Source organism: Tachypleus tridentatus, chromosome 6, assembly GCF_004210375.1.
Source record: "Tachypleus tridentatus isolate NWPU-2018 chromosome 6, ASM421037v1, whole genome shotgun sequence".
NCBI lineage: Eukaryota > Metazoa > Arthropoda > Merostomata > Xiphosura > Limulidae > Tachypleus > Tachypleus tridentatus.
Genome location: NC_134830.1, coordinates 94,637,116 through 94,659,321, shown reverse-complemented (window position 1 = coordinate 94,659,321; position 22,206 = coordinate 94,637,116). Strand labels below are relative to the sequence as shown.

The 22,206-nt window shown below is 32.1% G+C and overlaps 1 protein-coding gene across 5 annotated transcripts in view; it reads right to left on the bottom strand.

Moving 5' to 3' along the window:
- LOC143253080 (putative receptor-type tyrosine-protein phosphatase mosPTP-1) overlaps positions 1 to 22,206 on the bottom strand; it is a 235,250-nt gene that overhangs the window by 166,611 nt on the left and 46,433 nt on the right. For all 5 annotated transcript variants that reach the window (XM_076506296.1, XM_076506298.1, XM_076506293.1 and 2 more), the window contains exon 2: positions 16,497 to 16,793. In XM_076506296.1, the coding sequence (XP_076362411.1) occupies positions 16,497 to 16,793 (297 nt within the window). The remainder of the gene's footprint in view (positions 1 to 16,496; positions 16,794 to 22,206) is intronic.

The window sequence follows — 22,206 nt, the reverse complement described above, 5'->3', positions numbered from 1 at the left end:
CCATTTCTTGCCATGCCGTATTTTCATTATCGCTGTGACTGTTGCGCACGCATAAAAATTGTATTGGAGTTGGTTCCAGATTCAGATTCTAAACGAATACATACATATTTTCTAGAAATTAATATATTCCTTTGTTATACCTGCTGGATAGAGCATCCCTAAGCTGTAAAAAGGTATTTGGTCCGTGTATTTCATCTAATTAATGTAATCCTGATACAAATGCAGCTAAGCTGTTTCGAGCCTTGCTGTAGTAGAATATATCTTACGATATGATCTTCATACGGGTCAACACTGCGAAATCTTTTTATAATTGTCTGTACATTGGCAGTATCCATTTGCATCTTCAGACATTGGATTCAGTCACAAAATAGGTATTTTATGGTTGCCAAAAAAAGTAGGTGTCCAAGCAGCTGTAATATTGGTTTAGGTATGGTTCTTAAAACTACTAATTACACTTTCAGACATTTGCAACCTAAGTTACCACAGCCTGCTCTGACTGGTTGGTTTCCATTTGCCTGTTAGCTCTTCATATGTTAAAATTCAAATGTTTATTTTGAGGTTTAGCGATGGTTCCTGAAGAGTCGAGCATTTTCAATCCTGTAATAATTGAGATAAATTGAGTGAGACCTTCGTGTAGCGTAGGCTGAATTTCCAATTATTTGCATTTCATATTACATGACTGATAATCTAATACATGATTGGGGTGTTAAAGAACTGAGTAGAGTAATGGTACTATTTCATAACAATGGTTTTGCCTTATCATAACTATAATATTAATGTCCGATTATCCTCCCTTTATTCCATTAGGTGCCCTTGACAACATTAATTTTGAGATTGCAAAAGCCGACTGAGCTCATTTTGACATTTCTTCCACTCAAATTTTCAGTATTTGTTTTTTATATTGTGCTAATACAAACAGAACAATTATTTAGCTACAAGTAGCACAACAAATAATAATTTAAAATTATTTAACGTTTCTTTTACCAACAATGCGTTGGCAAAGTTATTTTGTTCTTTCAGTGTTACAAAAATTTATGCATACAGATCGCATCAAACAACCGAATTAAAAATTAGTTAAATCTTATGGCATAAATGTATTTTTGTTGTATGAAATATATTAAGTTATAACTTAAAACGCTTACTTTGATAGTTTTTTTTTAAATATAATTTCCAAACTTGAAATGTATTTCTTTACAGATGTACCACATACAGAGAACATGTACTATTTGAATGCCTGAGGTCTAAGAATCTCAGCAAGTAATTTATCCAGACAAGTCTGATGAACAGTGGGTTAGGCTGTCAAAACCAGGTAGATTAACTCGCCAAGCCAGTCTAGACGAGGTAGCTAGGGGTGGGGCAATAAAAAACTGAGCTCCATTAACCCGGACCTGAAGCAGTCCGTCTTAACTAAGACTTGCAAATGAAACACGTGAACAAAGAAGGATGACTCGTCCAGTCATGATGATGCTTTCAGTGGGTTTAGTGTACCTGTAATATACTAAGTATTTTAGAAAAATTTTGCCTATGTAGAGCGTATTCTAAAATAACACATAACAGTTTATATTACACACACACACGTATACTCTCCATAAAATGTTACATTTAAAGTTTATTATTACTGACTTCATTTCTTTGTCTTAAAAGTACGAGTAACTGGAATATGGAATCATTAATTTAAAGATGAATATTTCATGTTAAGGAGTACACTGCATTCGAAATGTCTAACTCAATATGCACTTATATGAAGATCCTAAACCATAAAACAAGACTTTGTAAGAATCTATTCATGTCTATGCCTAATAGGGCCTAAGAAGAGTCGTTTTTTACATTTTTAGATGGTTTATTAATAACAAAAAATATTATTTCATAATAATGTTATAACACCCTTGTTTATAGCTTATAAAAACTAAAAGAAAAATGTCTTATACACGAACCCTTCCTTCATCTTTATTTGCTTTTGAGGATTTGTTGTCGTGCCAGATGAGAAAGAATAACGCATTTACGGTTTAGGGTAAGAAATCACAACAAGGCTTAAAGATTCGCCAAAAGATGGCGCGATACAGTAGAGACACGACAATAGGCTAACGACTTACGTAAACACTCGCTTATGATAGAAAGAGAGAAAGAAAATGTAAATATAATAAATAAAACATTTCATTGTACTTTATTTGCATGGAGTCAGTTAAGTCCATACTCAGTATTCAGTCAATGTATTTCACTTATGATGAGAAGTTACAAGAAATACAAAATAATATATTTCTCATAATGAAAAAGTGGTTTGTTATTAAACTGAATAAAATTCCAAACAAGATAGTTTTTATAAAACCAAATAGTAGTTAATTTTTTCCCATCCAAAATTACGTCATGAAATAAAGGATTCAGTAGAATTAGATTAGAAAAAATATAGACAATGGTACTGATAACGCAAGAAATGACACAACCTCTAAAAATATTCTTCTTTTTAATTAAATATATTTGAAATTTCTTTACATTTTACTATCATCTAATGATGTATAGCATGTACTTTTTTATTACAAAGTTAAAATAATAACACATCTAGCCTGGTTTTCACAAATCCGTTATTCTCTTATAATACACTTTTAAATGGCTTTTTCCAAACACTAGAGTCCTTGCTTTTCTCTTTGTCTTTCTCAGTCACAAAACTGCCAATACATAAATGAGAAAATGAACTGAAAAGTGTATAATAAAAGTAATATAAATAGTTCTGAAACAATGTAGCCAAACTGTTCACAACATTTTTATACACGAACAATAGGTTCACAGTGTATGTCTCTTAATAACAAAAAACAAATAAACCTATATCTAGGTCAAGAGCTCGTAGAACAAGTTTCAGATTCCATTTGTTAGGTCTTAACGAATAACGATAAAGGATCAGGATAGTTTCAACTTATCAGACTCTGTCACGCCACTTACCTTACTTATTACAGGAATCACGTGATACACAATCCATATTTGGTCTTGATATTATTGCTACTTAAAAGAGTCTAACTTTGAATTTTAATTTAGATTAACCAGAAAATGATGAAACAACAACACCAAGATGTAGACAAACATCTAAGTGTAATGTTATTTGTAAAATTGTAAAAATAAGCCCATTTATTATTTCAATACAAACTAATTTTAAAGAAATCGCTCGTATTCGCGTTTTTTGTTTCTTTAAAGTAGTTATAAAAATATTAATTTAATAAAACCATTTATTTTCCTAACAAATTAATTGTAATAATATTCGGTCTGGATATTCAAATATTTCAGTTCTGTACGTACTGTATAAACATTGAAATTAGAGTAACTGTTGGAATAACAGGTTCAGAATGTGCTTATCCTTACCTGTAGTTTAAACTCAAAAATCCTTTAAAACATTAAGTTTCTCTTTTGTTTCTTTCAAGCACAAAACTGCACAATGAGTTTAAAATGTGCTATGTTAACCAAAGGGATCGAGTACAGAATCTAGTGTCATTAAGCCCTCAGGCTTACCAATAAAAATTAGGAGGATAAATTACTGAGATTTATTAATACAAATGTATTATTTGAAAAGCCCCCTAATAAAAAAGTCTAAACAAAATGACAAAATTTGTGAGCAGAAACATATTTTCGCAAAAATAACGTGTCCTTAATAATCTGCGTGAGTGTATTTATAAATAAAAGTTTGGAACTTATACTTCCTGAAAATTCTTATAAAAATACCGTAATGAATTTCTTATTAACTCAAGCTAATATATAATGCATCAAAAGGAATCTGTAAAATTCTATCATCTAAAAATTCGTGAGTTACTGTTTGAGGGAGGTATCAATCTTTTCTCTCTTGCGCCCTCAAGAGACAGAACAAGGCAAAAAAAATCGACTAGTAATATACTAGCGTGGTCGTTTTCTCCTCTTCATCTCCCTGAACACCATCAAACTGCAAAATCTTTGCACAAGGGAATGAATCAGTGGTAAATATTTCAATACACTGTCTCCCGTAAACCAAAATAAAAAACACTGCGTTCTTCTACTCCTTAGGTTTGTTGTTAGAAACCACACATACTAATACTTTAAACTATTCAAGTTGATTTTCGATAACAATTTATGCATGACTGTTAAGATATCTCAAAAATGCCATGTCAATAAGGTAACCACTGAATTAAAACAAATCCGAAGTTAGTAGAAATAATGTTGTTGTTTTTTTAAATTAGTATCTAACCGATAGAAAAGCCAGTTGTGTCACGTCAACCTTCATTTCTTGAAAACTGAAGTAATAAAACACAAAATAGCTCGATTTTTGTCTGCCCATTACAATTTTAGTGATGATGAAGATGAAATAAGGGAGCCGTGACAATTTGTAACAATTACAAAACGTTTAATAAAAACTTCGTACAATACTGGTTCCACAAGGAAAGGGGGAAGAAATGCGCATTAAAAGAACAGTTTAATACATGCTTTACGTCACCTTATACTGAATAAAAAATTGTTAGAAAGTACAGCCCACCATAGATGTTTCGTTACTGTAATCTCCAGTGATTTAGTGAGAATTATTTTAGAAAATAAATTTACTTCATTTATTAAAAAACTACAGTACTAGAGCATCTAGTTGAAAATGTTCAGGTCCAGACTCAAAAATACTTAAACCTTTCAACAAAAGCCAAAATCATAGTCCTTAAAGAGATTTGTTTAAGTGGAGAACACTTCGATAAAAAGGTGATACTTGAAATCCATATACACCTAAGTCTACAAACCCTTGCACAAATCCTTTTAAAATTACAGAAAAAGTTTTAGATTCACTAGGATTTCGAACATTTACTGTTATTTCTACCTTTGAATACACTCTAATAGTGTGCAAGTAATAATCTGTTTATGAAGGTGTTGACTACAGTGTTCGAAAAAGCACAACAGAAAGTCAGAAAGACTCAATGTTCTTCCATAGATTTTAATATTTCTCTCAGCTGGACACATATATCAGACACCATCAAGTTTAACATTTCTAAAGGCAGCAAGTTTTTTTGTTTTTTTTTCCAGCAGTAACGTCTGTCGTTACTAATGTCAAACCATTATTTATTTCTGACTGTCATACTTTCTTACTTTAAGAAAGAGCCAGATGCATTACCTTATGAACAACATGAAAATGCTCATACTAAAATTCTCTCTCGTCTGGCGTACTGTGCATAAAGTCTGGAATTTAAACGAGCTACAACTTCTTGCACTGACACTGATATAATAATGATTTGCATGTATAAATTTTGTTTTCTACTGTTAAAAAAACTGAACTGATAAGAAAGATTCATTACTAGCAGTTCACGTATTACCAACAAAGTGTGAAACAAACCCGAAAGAACTTACCCGAACACACTTTATCTGCTTACGTTAAGTAAATGTGATAGTACTAGTTATTCGTACACAAAAGGAGAGCGACTAGCTGCAATAACTGATTTACATCTCCATGGATCTCTTGAACATCTTTTAAAGTATGGAAGAACTGTTAATTTTCATGTTTCTGAAGAACTCGTATCATAAGAAAGGTTATTTTTCGTTTTATTATATAGCAAAGAAGACTTTGACTATCTTAACATATTGCACCTACACTTATTTGGTTGAAGAAGCTGTAATCTTGGAGATCTTCCACCTACTGAGGACGCGTTTCGGTATCATTTCACGAGATGTCTTTACAACTGCTGTTTACCATCATGTAAATCGTACAGATTTACAGCTACCAATTCCAAGAAAGTCTGGCAAATACCTTGGTACGAACTGGCGTGTTCCAATTATGAATGCAAAATTACTAAAAACTAAAGATTATTAAGTCTATTTCATGCAAATATAAACTATTTAAAAACTGTATTTATGCAAAGTTAAAAAACAGAATGCTTTTTTGGTTGTTCGTGTTCAGGTCCCACAGAAAAAAGTGTACGAGATTTATTTTTTCATGTGACAGGAGTGGTACAGATTGATAAGACTGTGCTCCTTTTTGTTGTTAATAATATCATTCCTCCTATAATAGTGTGCTGTCGCTGAGACTTCTGAGTTTTCGTGAATTCTAATATATCAGCAATATATAATAAGGAAAAATTTGGAATATACTGTTAATTATTGCTATGCATTATTGTTTTAACTTTACCTTACATGCAAAATATTTCAAAATATGTACTATTTTACTACATATTACGACAACCATAAAAATTTGCTTGATATTTTAGGTTACATTGTAAAGTCAAGTATGAATTGAGAAAAAGTGAAATTACCAAGTTTGTGCACTTGCTTGACCTCTGAACTTTGTTTTGGTATATATAGTCATAGTAGGTCAATCCTGGTTACAACACGAGAACCTACTTTAAATACCCAACTAATTTCCGTTTACAACAATTTTTTTGATGCAAGAATGAACGTAGAACCCTGAATGAAGTTGTCTCACGATGATATGGTAAAAAAATTCGATAGGTGATAGGTGCAAAAAAACAAAACGTTTTAAATGTTTTGCAAGAGTTGACAATAGTCAAACATTTTTTATAGTTTCAACGATCAAAATAGTAAAATATACATGAATATTTCACTAGTCCCCTTTTCCCCAGACAAAGCTTCTCGAACCCCCTGACTACTTATGCTTCAACAGCATTAACCATAATAAACGTGAGCCTCAAATACTTGCAGAAGCGTACGTGGTTAATTTGTAATCTCTTGGTAATTTAATAAACAGTTGTCAAACTATTCTCTTCAAAGTTACGTTAAAGACGTAGCCTATGATTCACTGAAAACTGAAATTTTGACAATTACTTTTCCTATATTTATGTCAACATTTCTTAAATTAATTTTCAAAGCGATCTGAAGCTGTTTCCTACAGTGAAGATCATAAATATAAACAGAGGCACAAATCACTTAGCGTTTCATTTCATGTGATTTTTTCTTTGTTGAAAGAACCCAACCAACAATATCCCCATTACGATTTTTCTTGTTTTCATCAAGCTTGTACGTGACAGTAATCAACATCGATGCTGTGCTGACATGTCAACAGCCTGTACATAGTGTAAATCCGCTGACAGATTTTTAACCCAGCAGACCAGACGACGGATACAAAGACAATGACAGTTCAACATTGCCGGATGCGTTCCCGGTTAAAATATTACATTTTAATATTTCATTTATCTATCAACAAATACTTGTTCAATACACTAGAAGAGTTTGAGGTTCATTCACAGCATAGTTATCAAAATGATTTAAAGTTTTTCAGATGAGAAAGTCACCGCCCTTTTTGAAATGTTGCAAAAAGTATTTTGGTCCATAAACTTTTTTGTTTTTGTTTGTATGTTTTCAGTTCCCAAAATAAATGTTACGATCTGCCAGATATACAGCGTCATTATTTTTCAAGCAAGAAAGGGTTGTGAAATTAGTGTGATTTTACTGAAATTTAATCGTGAAATCTTTCACAAATATTTCTGTAATCTCGACCAAGAGTAAATATTTCAGCCAAACTTCTATCCTTTGTCTGTAAAAACCTCACAACCTAAATGGTGTAATATATGAAAGGTTTTTATAAGTAGTTTATGTGCTTCATACGTTTTATAATAGTTTGTAATTTAATGATATTATACGTGTAAAATTCTATAGTCGTCACATGGGAAAGCTGACCTACATTTTTTATTATGGATTCATTATCATTTCTAAAGATTGCAGAGATTACACTACTGGACTTTATATTCAAGTATGAAAGCAACAAGTGGCATTGTTGTTATTTTGATCTTAAATAGGAGGTTTTATCCTTTTTATAACATTAAACAAACAACTTAAAATATATTGTGGAAAAAAACTTAATACAGTGCTAAAATACATCAATGCATTAATATGAGATGTAGCAAAAATTAGTATTATAACACACTATAGCGAGTATTTCGTAGAATTCTTATGAAAACTTTCATAATAAAGTTGATTTAGTAAATCTGTAAAAGCCACACTTTTAGTTTTTATTAGTGTTTATTTTTCTATTTTGCATTCACTTTCTTATGTTTTAAACTTTTCACGCATTTTTACAAGCAGTTCCATACAGGTGTGTAAAAAAGATAGTTGCAGGGTGTTAAGATGAATGGGATGGAACAACTGTTCTTTCTTTCACATAGTAGTAGGTCTGGTAGGGAGGTTCTATAAGCTGTTACTTACACTGGTTATCTGTGTGCTAAAAGAAGTGTTATAATTCAGAATTAGAATTTGTACATTTCATACAACATATGCTCTAGTGATCAATAAAGTTATCTACATTACCCTGCAATGCATATTCATCATATATTTTTTTTTTCCATGATGTTGATCCTTATTGGTGTAGATTGTAAATGTTTGTCTGTGCATATGATTTTCATTTAAATATTTGAAGAAAAGTAGTCAAATTTCTCATATCCTTGTGACTCAGCACAACAGCAATAAAACAGGATACCCAGTATGTGAATTTAATTGAACATATGTTCAATAATTACACTTTAAACATACTTTTCCCTAAGGGATAACTATTCTGTACATTGTTTTTATACAAAGAAGACGAATTTAATATTTTATCATGATCTTGTTCAACCTAAACTCATGAATCTTACAAGCTCAATATCAAATATTCTTCTATCATAAACTGCCAAAAAACAAGGCTGACACTTGATTTAAGCCAACAACCTACAAAGACTGCCTGATATGATTATCACTCAACAACCATACGCAAGAAAAAATAACAAATTTTCACTTTTTCTAAGGTGACAACCCTAAGGTATACCAATTTAACACTTAGTATATTGGTTCAGACTGGAATTTGAGATTAAGTACTGAAAACTCTTGTGGAACTATGATATAAAATATATTCAATCAAACTACAGAAGGATGTAATTCATGCTATAAATCTAACAACTCTTCCCCCTTTATCATAGTGAGACCACAAGCTGTAGTTTATTTCCTGATTATATCTTAATGTGACTGTGACTCCAATGAACCAAATTTCAAGTTTGGCCATCATCAAATGCTACAACCCAGAAATCACACAATATACACGTGCAAATCCTGTAAAAAATGTAATACAATGACTAAAGCTGAATACCATTATTAAAACTGTGAAATTAGAATATAGAAAGAATTCAAAAGAACCACAGTCCATTGTCTTTTGAAGAACCAGAATTATCTCCCGTCTTCGTACAGAAAGATTGGGACTTAAACAAGCTGTAACTTCTTGCATTTACACTAGTTTTTATTTTTATCTATCATAATATTGTATAATATAATAATATTTGTGTATATAAAATTCTACAGATGCCACTCGTAAAAAGTTGACCTATATTCTCGTTTATGGATTCCATTATTACTTTTAGAACTATATACAAGTAAGCAAGCAACAAGTGCTGGCTATCCCTTGCTAGTCTTAGTAGAATACAGTCCCATTGTTGATGTTCATAGGCACAAGTTTCATTTATCTCAAAGCTAGCCTAATTTTTTATAATTGAAACTACACTTTATATAAACAGAAACCATCAAACCTTTTACAGGAAAAGACACACAAAGTAAACTTGAAAAAAGTATACAAGCCTCAGCACAAGTTTATCTATATGGTTGACTTGTATAATAATCATGCATAGTGATATTTTTTGTAATGCTTGATTTGTAACTAGAATATTACCCAAAATTTTCTCTGCACCAAGTAGGATGCAAAAGCTGCAATCTTGAATAATTTTATCAATCTAAATATGTTTTCAACTGGTTTACTCAACTTTAATTAAAAAAAAATTAAATCTAGCTGAAATATTCACAAGACATACTACAAATAGCCAAAAGGTAGCCATGTGCAGCTTCTAAATGTTTGCCACAGCTGTATTTTCCAAGATGCCCAATTCCATATAAAAATCAAGGACATGACAACCCTGTCAGTTGTATGAGGTGATGTATTAAATTTTTTCTTGCACAAGCATCCTGTTGCACTGACAAACAAATCAGAAAATTCTTTCAGCAACTTACTGAATTTTTTCAGCTTGTCTGCAGTGTAGTTATCAGTATAGTGTTTAACCACTGATCTTCTAGACTTTGGAAAAAGGGTGACAACAGCAGTGCTAGTTATAGAGTTAGTTTGTGTGACATCATTCACACAAAGTGCTAATTACCATTCTAAGTGATAGTATATCAATTATTTGCTCATACTTATGTACCAAATACTGGAAGAATCTTGTATTAGAATGCATAACATTTTGAACAGGAGCAGCATAATTTCCAGACAAAAAAACAGTATGTTTCAAGCACAGGTTCAATTGATATATTATTAATCAGTATTGCATGAAACTATTTACAGCATCCTGATTAATACTGCTTAGGCATTAGAACAAAATATAATTTGTTTCATACACATATTTAAGCACACAAGTGTTTCTGAGCAGAGGCTAGTCAGCATGAAATCATTTTTCCACAGAGCTGCTACTCATCTGTTTCACAAACCAGATTGGAAAAGTAGCTTCTAAGTAAGTCAACCTCTAAACTGTAAATAATCAAACCACAATCAAAAATGAAAGTTAGTTTTGTTGATATAACATGCAAAAGATGGAGTCAAGTTTTCCCATTCACTTATTACCATTAACCACAGGAGTGTAGCCATGGTGGTGGTTAGGGAGTGGAGTTTAAACAACCATCCCAAAGATGCAAATAGTCAAATTCTGAAATATCCTTCAGCATACTTAGATGGTCAAAATATTACAAGAGGAATTTGGGGAGGGCTAAAAAAGAACTTTCTTCACATGCTCTAATTCACATATACTATGAGAAGAGCACCAATCTGGGTGAAGTTGTTTCTTTATTTGAAAAGGCTTACCCACAACATCTACAACTCAGTGGCTTATTACTGTAAGATGAGCTAAACGTTTACATTGTGTGTTTATTCTCTTGAAATTTGAATACTTTTGTTTTACAGGTTTCATTGAGGCTAATATCAATCAATTAATTTCTCTGCACAGAAGAAAAGGACCTCACTCATGCACACTGTAGTGCTAGCTATACCTCTGAGCTGAAATATGTTGATACTACAGATACAGTAAATCACAATAAATATTATGATAAAATGGTTTAACATAAATTTTGTAGATTTGCTAACAATGCCTTGATGAAGGAAAACCCTGGCAGTTGCTGACCACATTTTAGTGTACTCTCACATATATGAATCATTCCCAGCTTCATCCTAAATGTGCTTAGGTAGCCAGAGTACATTTGAACAATACTGCATTCATTAATTTGCTGGTCAAATCGAACCTGAAGTCCACTTCAACTTAGTTGGAGTTGCAGCAATCACTACTTACTTTTAGTCTTCCTGCTACCAACAAATGCTAACACTGAAGGAAGTTTGCTATTCTATACTAAGTCAACACAAGATATGAAAAGTTCTTCCAATGTCCAATAAGCCTGTAGTTGGAATAAAGGCTCTATCCTTTCTTGTCAGAATGCAGTCTTACTAATTTCCTTACCATGGTATCAACTCACCCATAGAAACAAGCTGTAAATAATCCTGTCTGCTAACTTTTTAGTTTGATGATGCTACAGCAGAGAAGGTCAATGTCAATTTTGAGTCTTAAAAGGTACCAGTGGGAAAACAGATAGTTGCAGCACTATTGTGATTGCAGGTGACAACATTTTCCAATCCTTCACAAGTTTCAGGAAACTGATTCATCCCTGTTTGCTACTGATACAGATGTCTTAGTAATAGATATAGTTCTTGACATCCATGAAGTGCATCATATTTTCACCTGAAAAGATCCCTTTAAAGTTGTTATAAAAAATATTGTTGTGACCTACAAGAACCATTCCAAGATGCATTTCCCTGTGCACATGCAAGCCAAGCCTTCATTTGGTACATGCTTTTAAGCCACAAACTTGGTCTATTATCTTATTTTCACATTATTCTTATTAAAACATTTAAGTTTGAGAGCATTCCTCATTCAAGGGCTTTCCAGTCCCAATTCAGGTTCTCTGGCCCAGTCCTAGCATATGTAGGTAAATCCTTCTTTTATATGCACATTAAAGATTTCTTTTATCACCAAAGGTACAGTTGAAAATATCATTTGTAATGTAGAGGTACAATGCATTCTTTAATTGACTGTACCTTCTGCTGTAGACTGCAACTGTCTATTCAAAGCTCATCAGCACAGCTTGTGTTACCCAGCCACAGAAATGCAATTAGGTCTCTTATAACGGTGGTGCATATATCAGATTTAAGGGGCTTGCAAGTGAATTTTAATTTGCCATATAGTAACCTAAATTAACTTATGTGTGTGAATAATATTATGGCACTGCATTCAATTTATTACTCAATATTATACAGTGTACTAACTGTTTAATGATTTTACACTAATAACACTGCACAACAAAGTTTTTGCTTCTTGAACACTGTTGGGTGTTCCTTATAGATTTTTGGCTGCTGATCACGAAAATCACATCCAAATTTGCCCATCACGTACCATTTCATCGAAATCTTCAGTTTTGCTACAATGAAAAAACAACATCAGGGCAACTGGAATCTGTCAATGCTTGCTGACTACTGTTGGACACTGCAACGTGATGCACAGGACATTGAATACAAATGAAAATCAGGAGCAAAACACTTTTAATTATGTTGAACTTAATTGCGTATTAGAAACATAAATGCAATTAAATACATTATTGCCGGTAAACAGTTAACTGTCTATTTCTCGAGTTCCTACATGATGAAGCAAAACCAAAACTATATTTGTACATATCCACCAGGTACTTATCACAATCAGCAAAACTTTTCAGGAAGCAAAACTTTTCAAAAAAAAATTTTGTGTAGTGTAGTATAAATGAAAGGATAATATGGTTTATTTAAACCAGTGATTCCCAAGCAGGGATGCTCACACCCCCAAGGGGTGTGAGATAGTGTTCCAGGGGATGTGAGATAACATTTGTTTTTGGCACCTTCACCTTTATTCTTAAATAAATAATTATTGTGAGGGATGCGAGAACATATTAACATTTTTTAGGGGTGCAGGGCATAAAAAAGGTTGGGAACAACTGATTTAAACTTATATAATTTTAGGTTATTAATTGTTTTCAAATTCAGCACACTTATTATAGAATATTACTCCAATTCTACCAAGGATTTGTAAGTTATGTACCAATGATTCCTTAAGTAATAGGACAAAATTCTGCATAAGTCACAAGGGAATTTTGAAAAAACTGTTAAAGAAGAATAGTGATAAACAATTTTTAAAATTCCTGATACACATTAGCCTTGATTTTAAGACTGTATCAATAAACTGCCTGATAATTTGGTCCACCTATTATAACATGTAAAGTTGTATTGTACTGAACAAAGTCCACATGTATTTGTGGAGTGCATTCTCCACTACCTTATGATGGTGAGTGTAATAAATTTGTTGGCCTTCAGGAAAATTTGTACAATTACAATATTTATTGTTACGAGGAATGTAATAATTAGTACATATTAACACAATTTTTGTTCATGTGCAAGCTGTAATTAGTGACAAATGTCACACAATGTTATCATATAGTATGTGTTCAGACCATTGTTACAATAAAATTTTTAGCACAGAGGTTGTGATCACATGTACATCCCAGTGGTATATCTCATCACGTACATACATTTACTTATTTTAACAAGTTAATTTAATGTTTGTTCTCATTTAGGCTGTTGTCAGTGGTACATGTTTGCACAATGCTTGCTCTTATGTAGGATATGGTCAGTGGTTCACAAGTAAACTCTGATCAGAAGTGTATACTGACATAGTATTTATTCTAATGTGAGCAGTGATTAGTAGTTTGTCTCATTGTTCATATAGCATGTAGTCAGTTATAAGTGTTAATACAACATTTATCATTCATGCAGGATGTAGTGAATGGTACATGTTAATGCAATGTTTGTTATGTGGAATTTGGTCAGTGATACATGTTGACACATTTGTTCTTATGTATAGGCTATGATCAGCATTACTTAGTAAGAATGTTTGTTCACATGTTGGTTGTGATTAGTAAGTTGCACACAGTACCAAAACATTTGTTTAGACTGTGATCAATGATATTACGTCAATACAATGTTGTTGTTTTTACTAATGAAGACTGCTGACTACAGTAACAAATTAACACAATTCATAATAGCAGATTGTGGAAGACACTTTTAATGAACTTGTTCTCAGGTAAGATATACAATTAATGGTGATTTTCAATGCATTTTAATGCATGTTACATAAGTTATACAGATTATGGAATGTGCTGTAATAGTTGATTGTCCACATAATCAGTTCTTATGTGTAGACTAGTGGTATTTATTTTAATGGTTGATAAAGCATGTTCTATCAGTTCTCATGTAGACTATTGTTAATGTAATAGCTGATAGAGCATACTTTGTTAGTTCTTATGTAGACTTATGGTTGATAGTGCATGTCCTATTAGTTCTCATGTAGACTGGTCGATGCTATAATGGTTGATAGCACATGTTCTATATCAGTTCTCATACAGACTGCAACTGATATAATGGTTTATAGTGTGTGTTCTGTCAATTTTCATACAGACTATGGTTGATGGTGTAATGATTAATAGTATGTGCTGTATTAGTTCTCATGTAGACTACTGTAGACAGTGTAATAGTTGACAGTGCATGTCAGCCCTCATGTATATCATAATCATTTATGCATATTAGTATTCATATGTTGACTACAGTTGATGTTTTATAGCCAATATTGCTTTATTAGTTCTTGTGTAGACTGAAAAGTCAATAACATATGTACACAAAGATAAGCTGTGTTGAAAATATGGTTCATTGTATTTACAATGACACATAGCTAGTCTCTACTGAAGTACTAATAACATGGTGTATTTTCATTTCTCAGACCTGCTTGGAAGTCCTTCCTTCCACAATAGTGGATTTATTTTGCTGCCCTTTTTCTTCTTTTCAGATTTAATTATCCTTAAATATAATTTAAATTTGACACTTTTAAATACTCAGAGTACTTGACACAATCACCACAAGCAAGATGTTTATATATGTAAAAATGGCTCGTTTGGGTTGAGAAAATATTTTACGTAGAGGAGCGAACTTATAGAGGTAACAGTTATCTCTTTCTTTCTTTCTTTGTGAACCTGACGATGGCTGAAGAAGGTCGAAACGTTGTTCACTCCTCGACGTAAAATATTTTCTCAACCCAAACGAGCTGTTTTTACATATGTATTTCTCTACAAGTGGGTTTTCTCGACATCACTGAAGCAAGATGTTTGCCAACTCTCACCAGATATTTGAGGGTCATTGGCACATAAAATACTGTTTAACAATAATAGTGGTAAATAATGTTCTTCATAATAAACACCTGAATACTGCAACAGCTGAAACATACAATGATAAAGCAGGCTTGTGATATAACATAACCCTCATACTCCCTAAAATAGTTGAACCAGAGAAAAATCATTGAGTGATCTTGCATAGGAATACACACAAAAAGAATATTCACAGTATGAAAGAACAACCGTCAAATGTTTCAGCATTTTGCTTATTACTTTCAACAATTGCATATTATGCTTTAAAACCCTTTCATACTTCTTAAGAAGCAAAATATCTATAATAGCAAGTTTTTCTATAATGCTAATTATTAGTTGAATCAGTAATACGGTTAAGGTAAAACACCAGTATGCAACTACACAAGTTAAAATGTATACATACAGTTGTAAGAATTTAATCCTTATCTTTTTTTATAACATCTTAACAAAACATAATCTCTGGGCAGTGAACAAATAAAACTTTAAAACTATTTTTATTTTTCAAAAATCATTAATTTATCTCAAATTGCTGAAAAAGGATAGCCCCACTACTGCAAGTGGCAACTCATTCTATAAGTAAATCATCCTGCTAGAAAAATAAAAGCATCTTAACTGAAACCTGACCTGCCTTTTTCAAGCCTTAAACCCATGTCCTCAGAGGTATTTTCATTTTGATCTCAAAATACTGCCCGATAAATGTGCATAATACACTTTGAAGATTTTACTAAAACTACAACATAGCAAATGAAAATTAAACATTCAACATTAATAGACATTACAGTACTAGTGCACGATTTATTATAGAAGAAGCTTGTATGCAGTCCACTGACGTGCCAAGGTCATCGGGCGCAAAGCCGAAACCTCAACTAAATTTTGATTATAGTGGAAACTGTTGAACCTGATGTTACAGTTTCATATTTAACATTTTTCGTTTGCTATTGTATTTATTCATTTCAATAGGAACCTTGCTATGCACCATGTACTGAACAGCTACTTACTCATGGCTAATTAATCCAGCATGTCTTACTGATTTCAGACACTAACCCTTAATAAAATCCTGGCGACGCATATGTAATAAAGTATAATATATGTTAACATTCTCAAAGCATTTTTAATAAGTATTTAAATGTGTTTAAAAGAGTAATAAACTACTGTTTCAATGTTAGCAAGTTTAAAATTAACATGGAGCTATTAAATGGTTAAGTTTATCCATGTAATGCTTTCTTACAGACCTTGAACAAAGAGCCTCAAGATGCCATTCTTTTCTCCTTTTCCATTCACAATACATTGATACTCCCCACTAACTCGATAGGTTACGAGGCGGAAGTGAAGTGCATAGGAATCGGGCAAAATCGACACTTCTGGTTCTGCTTCCCAAACAGTCATTTTTTCCTCACGCATTTCTACAATTCTTTTGTCCTCCTTCCACCATTCCACCTGAAGGATGTTAGAAGAATCTTCCGCGGGGTGACATGGAAGACTAACATTACTTCCCGCACGAACATAGATTTTCTCAATTCCATCGTCGCCTATGAAAAAGGGAAAAACAAAACTACTAATTTTTGAAAATTACAACAAGTAATTAAAATAACTGAGCTTTATGAGTAGTCTTTAAGCTTTTGAAATAATATTTACATCTTTTCATTTTTACCATTTGTACTGCACAGTGTACACAACTTTTACACTTTCATTCTCATCTACATTTCTATAAAGTTGAATGTCTACGCAAAGAATTACAGACAAAGAAATTATATATATTTTACCATTAATATGATATTTTGACGGAATCAAGATTAGGGTATTTGCATCTAGCTCAAATATATAAAGGCTTATGTAAGTAAGAAGACATAGTCCTAATTTCTGTTCTCCAAAACTAAAGCAAATATCAACTATCTTTTTGTGAATGTTTTCCTTCCAAAAGAGAACAACTTTACAGTGACCATAATCTCAGGTCACTTCGCAAACTCGGCAAACACAGGGAAAAGCTCAATGAAACACCGTGATTGCTTAAGGTTCAACTGTAATATTACGTGTTTTCCAAATGTATCTTACTAGCAAGCACTAGGAGGTTAACCTTTAGATGAGTTGATAGGACGTTAGACTGTTGCGTAACAGATCTTGAATTCAAATCCGAGCCGAGAAAATATGCATATTCTAAAAACAAATTACTACAGAATAATATACATACTACTGCAATGCTAGATAAAGCAATCAATGAAACGTCGTCCTCAGTTAAAACTCCAAACATGAAAGGATGACGAAAAACAATATTGAGTTAAGAATTCAGAGAAAGAAAACTTACAAAATCTTGAAACTCCAAAATATTTATTGATGCTAAAAATTAGGCAAATATCACGTACGGAAATGTATACAGTACTGTTACAAACAACCTATGAAGTTTATGCAACAAATAAATCCGACGAATTTTGACTCAAAATCAAATTTCATTATGTATATATTTTTGAAACATTTTAAAGCGTGTTTACTATAGTAGGAAAAACAAAAAAGTTATCATATTGACTGGAAGCATGATACATCACTACTTCACATACACTCATACATAACCGTGGATTTAATCGCATGAATGAAGGCGTCAACATTTTAATTTGTTTTTTCGTGTACAAATGTACATCATTAATTTGTTTCAACATAGCGAATTCTCAGAAGAAAGTATTATATTTTTATAACTGCCTTAACTTATACATCGAGTTTGCCATTATTATTAACTAATTCTTCAGCTTACCATACCGTTCACATCCCAACAAACAGCGTACTTAAATTTTTACCCGAGCTGAAACGTAAATCAACCTTTGCTTCAGTTCTTCAATACACAAAGTGTCGAGTATTTTAAAATAATATTTAATATGCAAATCATTACGTAACGAGACAACCACAGCCTTTATAAAATCAGGGTAGAAGGGGATGTATCATAACTATATTTTTATATTGTTTGGTGTTTTGTAGATAGTAAGATACCATGGAAAATTTATTGCTGTTGAGAAATGAATGTAATAGCCCTTTCTGACGCAAAACATTACACTCCGATTATACATTTATTCAAATTGGGTATATTTATTGTAATTAAAAGCACTGCGAAACAGAGAAGTACGAATAAACCTAAGACACCAAAAGCACCCAGAAAGAGACCTGAAATATGTCTTAGCCCAGCCAAGGTAAGCGAAATTCTAACAGACGAAATTCCACGAACATTAACCGCGATCACACTGATGAAACAGGCGCTGGTTTGTTTTGTTTTGAATTTTGTGCAAAGCTACTCGAGGGCTATCTGTGCTAGCCGTCCCTAATTTAGTAGTGTAAGACTAGAGGGAAGGTAGCTAGTCATCACCACCCACCGCCAACTGTCGAGCTACTCTTTTACCAACGGATTGGCCGTTACATTATAACGCTTCCACGGCGAGCATGTTTGGTGCGACCGGGATTCGAACCCGCGAACCTCGGATTACGAGTCAAACGCCTTAACACACTCGGCCATGCCGGGCCGAAACAGGAGCTGAAAGACCAATATCATCCTTGTACATTATCCTCGTACATTAGATGTCCTATGGAAGGTTTTCAAGGAGGATTTGTACGCATTGGACACGACAGTCCCACAACAGAGCTTTTGCAATGGAAACTACGCTGCAGGGCTATTGTTAAGACGTATAGCTGTCAGACAGAGCATAACCGAATGTGGCGAGATGGTGTGTAACAACATGGTAAGGCTTCAAAATCGTTTTAATATAATGTACTCAATCTCTAAATCAAATTCATATATATATTAAAATTATAGTACTACTACAACGTAATATTAACGTTCGTAATATAACTAGAATTTCTGGACAATTGGCATTTTTATAGCAATGCAAGTTCACAACTGATATAAAATTCCATTATTGTTTTTTATTTCTCTCTTTCGACTTAAGTAATTGTTCACAGAAATCCTTAATGGTGTACGGAACGTTCCCGTAATATATCAAATCACTGATAAGTTATTGTTGTGACACAGGAAGTGTGTTTATTTTAACCTTACCACAAACTGTTAAAAGCTCAGCTCCGTTATGTATGGAAAATGCATGGCTGTCCTCCAGACAGCTGTGAAACTCACTTCCATCATCATGATGAGTGCCATATTTAACTTATCTTAATTGTACTTCTAAATAAAGCTTCGATGAGTTTAACTCAGTTTTGAAATAAAAGTTATTTAATTCAAAATCGATTTATATGAGTAAATATAGCTGTACAGATCAAAGAATTTGTGCCGAAAAAATTATGAAAAACGACGATTTTTGCAAACGAATGAAAATAATTCTGTCCAGAATGAGACACTACGAGTGAAAATAACGTGTTTCTCAACTAATGATTTTAAGTGTATACAGAAATAATTTACAGAGCGTGCTTTATTAGTTGGGCCTTCGCGGGCCGTGCTAATTGAATAAAATTGTTGTTGAGGGAGGGAATACTCCACCCAAGGCCATATACCGTGTATTGTGACGTCACAAACTATGTACCATTCTGTGTTGTTTCTTTTTAACATTTTACTGAAAGGTTAACTTTTCAATGGAATATAAAATGAATTACCTCTTAACACGTAGCTTCACTAGACACTTTGTAACGTTCTTAAAATAGTATGCTTTGTGTGCTAACTTAATTGTTGCATTGCTTTGAGCAAAAAATAGACACTGTAAAATATGTTATTTTAGCCAGACTGTTCATATGTAGAAAATATAAAAACCTTACATATCTTGCTTTCTATTAACAACTAGGTCGATTAAATATTTATCAGGCAATTTCACATTGGCATTCATATAAATAAATAAACAAGACCTCACGTGAACTTTACTGAAATTAAAGACTGAGGCAAAACTATTAATTATTCACTTATTTATAAAAGGTCCGTATGAAAGAATATTAACTCATCCTATAATTTATCTATAAACAAGAGGGAACCATGAAAAACATCAAATGGAATAACTACTTGGCAGTTGTTTAGTGACAACACAGAGTTTACAGATATCATGAATTACTGATATGCACACAATGATAGCTTTTGTATACCTAAACAATTATATAAAAACAACTTGTACACAATTATAAACAAAACAGAATTTCTAACAATATTTTAAAAGATATCACATTAAACATGTACTTACAATATACATCATTTATTGAACCTACTTCTAGTGAATACTGATTTCCTTTTGCTCTTATTTAGAGTTAGTTCATCATTTGTGTTAACAACAATTATTAATCAAAATGTTTCACATAATTTCAGTACACTTTTTGGTCAATACAAACAATACATGTCCACATTTAAAATTACTATAATTTTCGTGATCTGTTCCTAAATTTTCAAGAATGAGAATAAACAATTATTGTAGGTGATTTTTTTCGTTTAAAACACTATTCTTGAAAATAATAGCAATTAATGTTTAACTTTCTTTGATACTGAAACAAACTCTTGAAAGTAAATTCCTCTGGTCACATTAAACCTCTTCAATCTACGTATTGCAAGTATTTTGTACTTTCTTCAATAGAATTTCAGAAGTCAGTGATTGAGTGCAAGGTAAATTAACTTTACTTAAATGTAGTTTAATGATATATTTACATCACATGCAATGTAACCAGCAATATGTACAAAAATTATCATATCGTTTTTGGTTATTAAAATATATTCATTAGGAAATAACACTTCAGTGTTTTAACTGATATCAATGTCACTTATTCTTTTAGCAAACTTCCAACAACTAAAAATGTTTCATTTGAAAATTACTACATTCTACAGAGTTTAGAACAATTAAATTAAACAATTTAAAGTTTCTCTCAGTTTAACATTTAATGAGGAACATATTGTTCTATACGCAAGTCAAAACGTAACTGAATTATGGAAACATCTCATGAGGAAATATAATACTAACATAAATAATCATATAAAAGCCAGGTATTAAAATCAAGGATTTTATTACTAACAATTATCCCACTGAAAATAAAAACAACAGACTCACATAGAAAATCAAAAGTAATTCATGTAAGCACTTATTTCTTTTCCATCACTTTATCATAATCAATATTATCAATAATTAAACTTAATGTTTGTCTATGATCTAACGTTACACCTTTCTAAAAGCTTTGATAAGCTTCTAACATGTTGTACAAATTGTCTGCCAAAGTATTTACATCCACGTATTGTTTATTTCATACAAGTGACACGCATGCACTTTCAAAACAGACGAAAATCTAAGTATTATTATAATAGAAAATGTGCCGACAATCTTGATGACATTCACGTGACCACAACATTTTAAGAAACGCAAAGGTCGAAACGTTGTTCTCTGCTTTATTAGTAAAAGTGTTAACTGTTACCAGCGATCCTGAGATACATTTCTACTTAAAGTGGGTTTTTCGTCACTTCGAATTTCCTTTCTCTTTATTAATAATATGAAGTATTTATATATAATGTTTTACGTAAATTGCAATACCAAGAATGTTATTTTATTATAATATATGTATTTTTAAAATAATCATTTATTTAGCAACCATCATTTAAATATTCGTGTAAACAAAATAATAATATCAACTTTGTAAATAAACAGCCAAGAGTAACTTTGCTTTCGAAACCCTATCAATAAGGTCAATGATAATTCTTTGTGATAAAAAAGAAGGAATTGCAAAAGACAACGCTAACCATTACAAGTGCATAACGTTCATGGACAATGGTCAACAATCGATACTTCTAGTTGTGTCATGTGGTTATGAAATCAATACAAATGTATCGATTTTCATCGGAAAGAAACGTCAGACTATATGAACGTCCATATATCTTCTACACAAGCACCCAACTAATAAAATGAGGAACCAGAATGTTCATAAACTACACATTCTAATATGTAGGTTATACTGAATGTTGGTCAAAATGAATAAAATCTTTTAACATCCTTCGAGTAA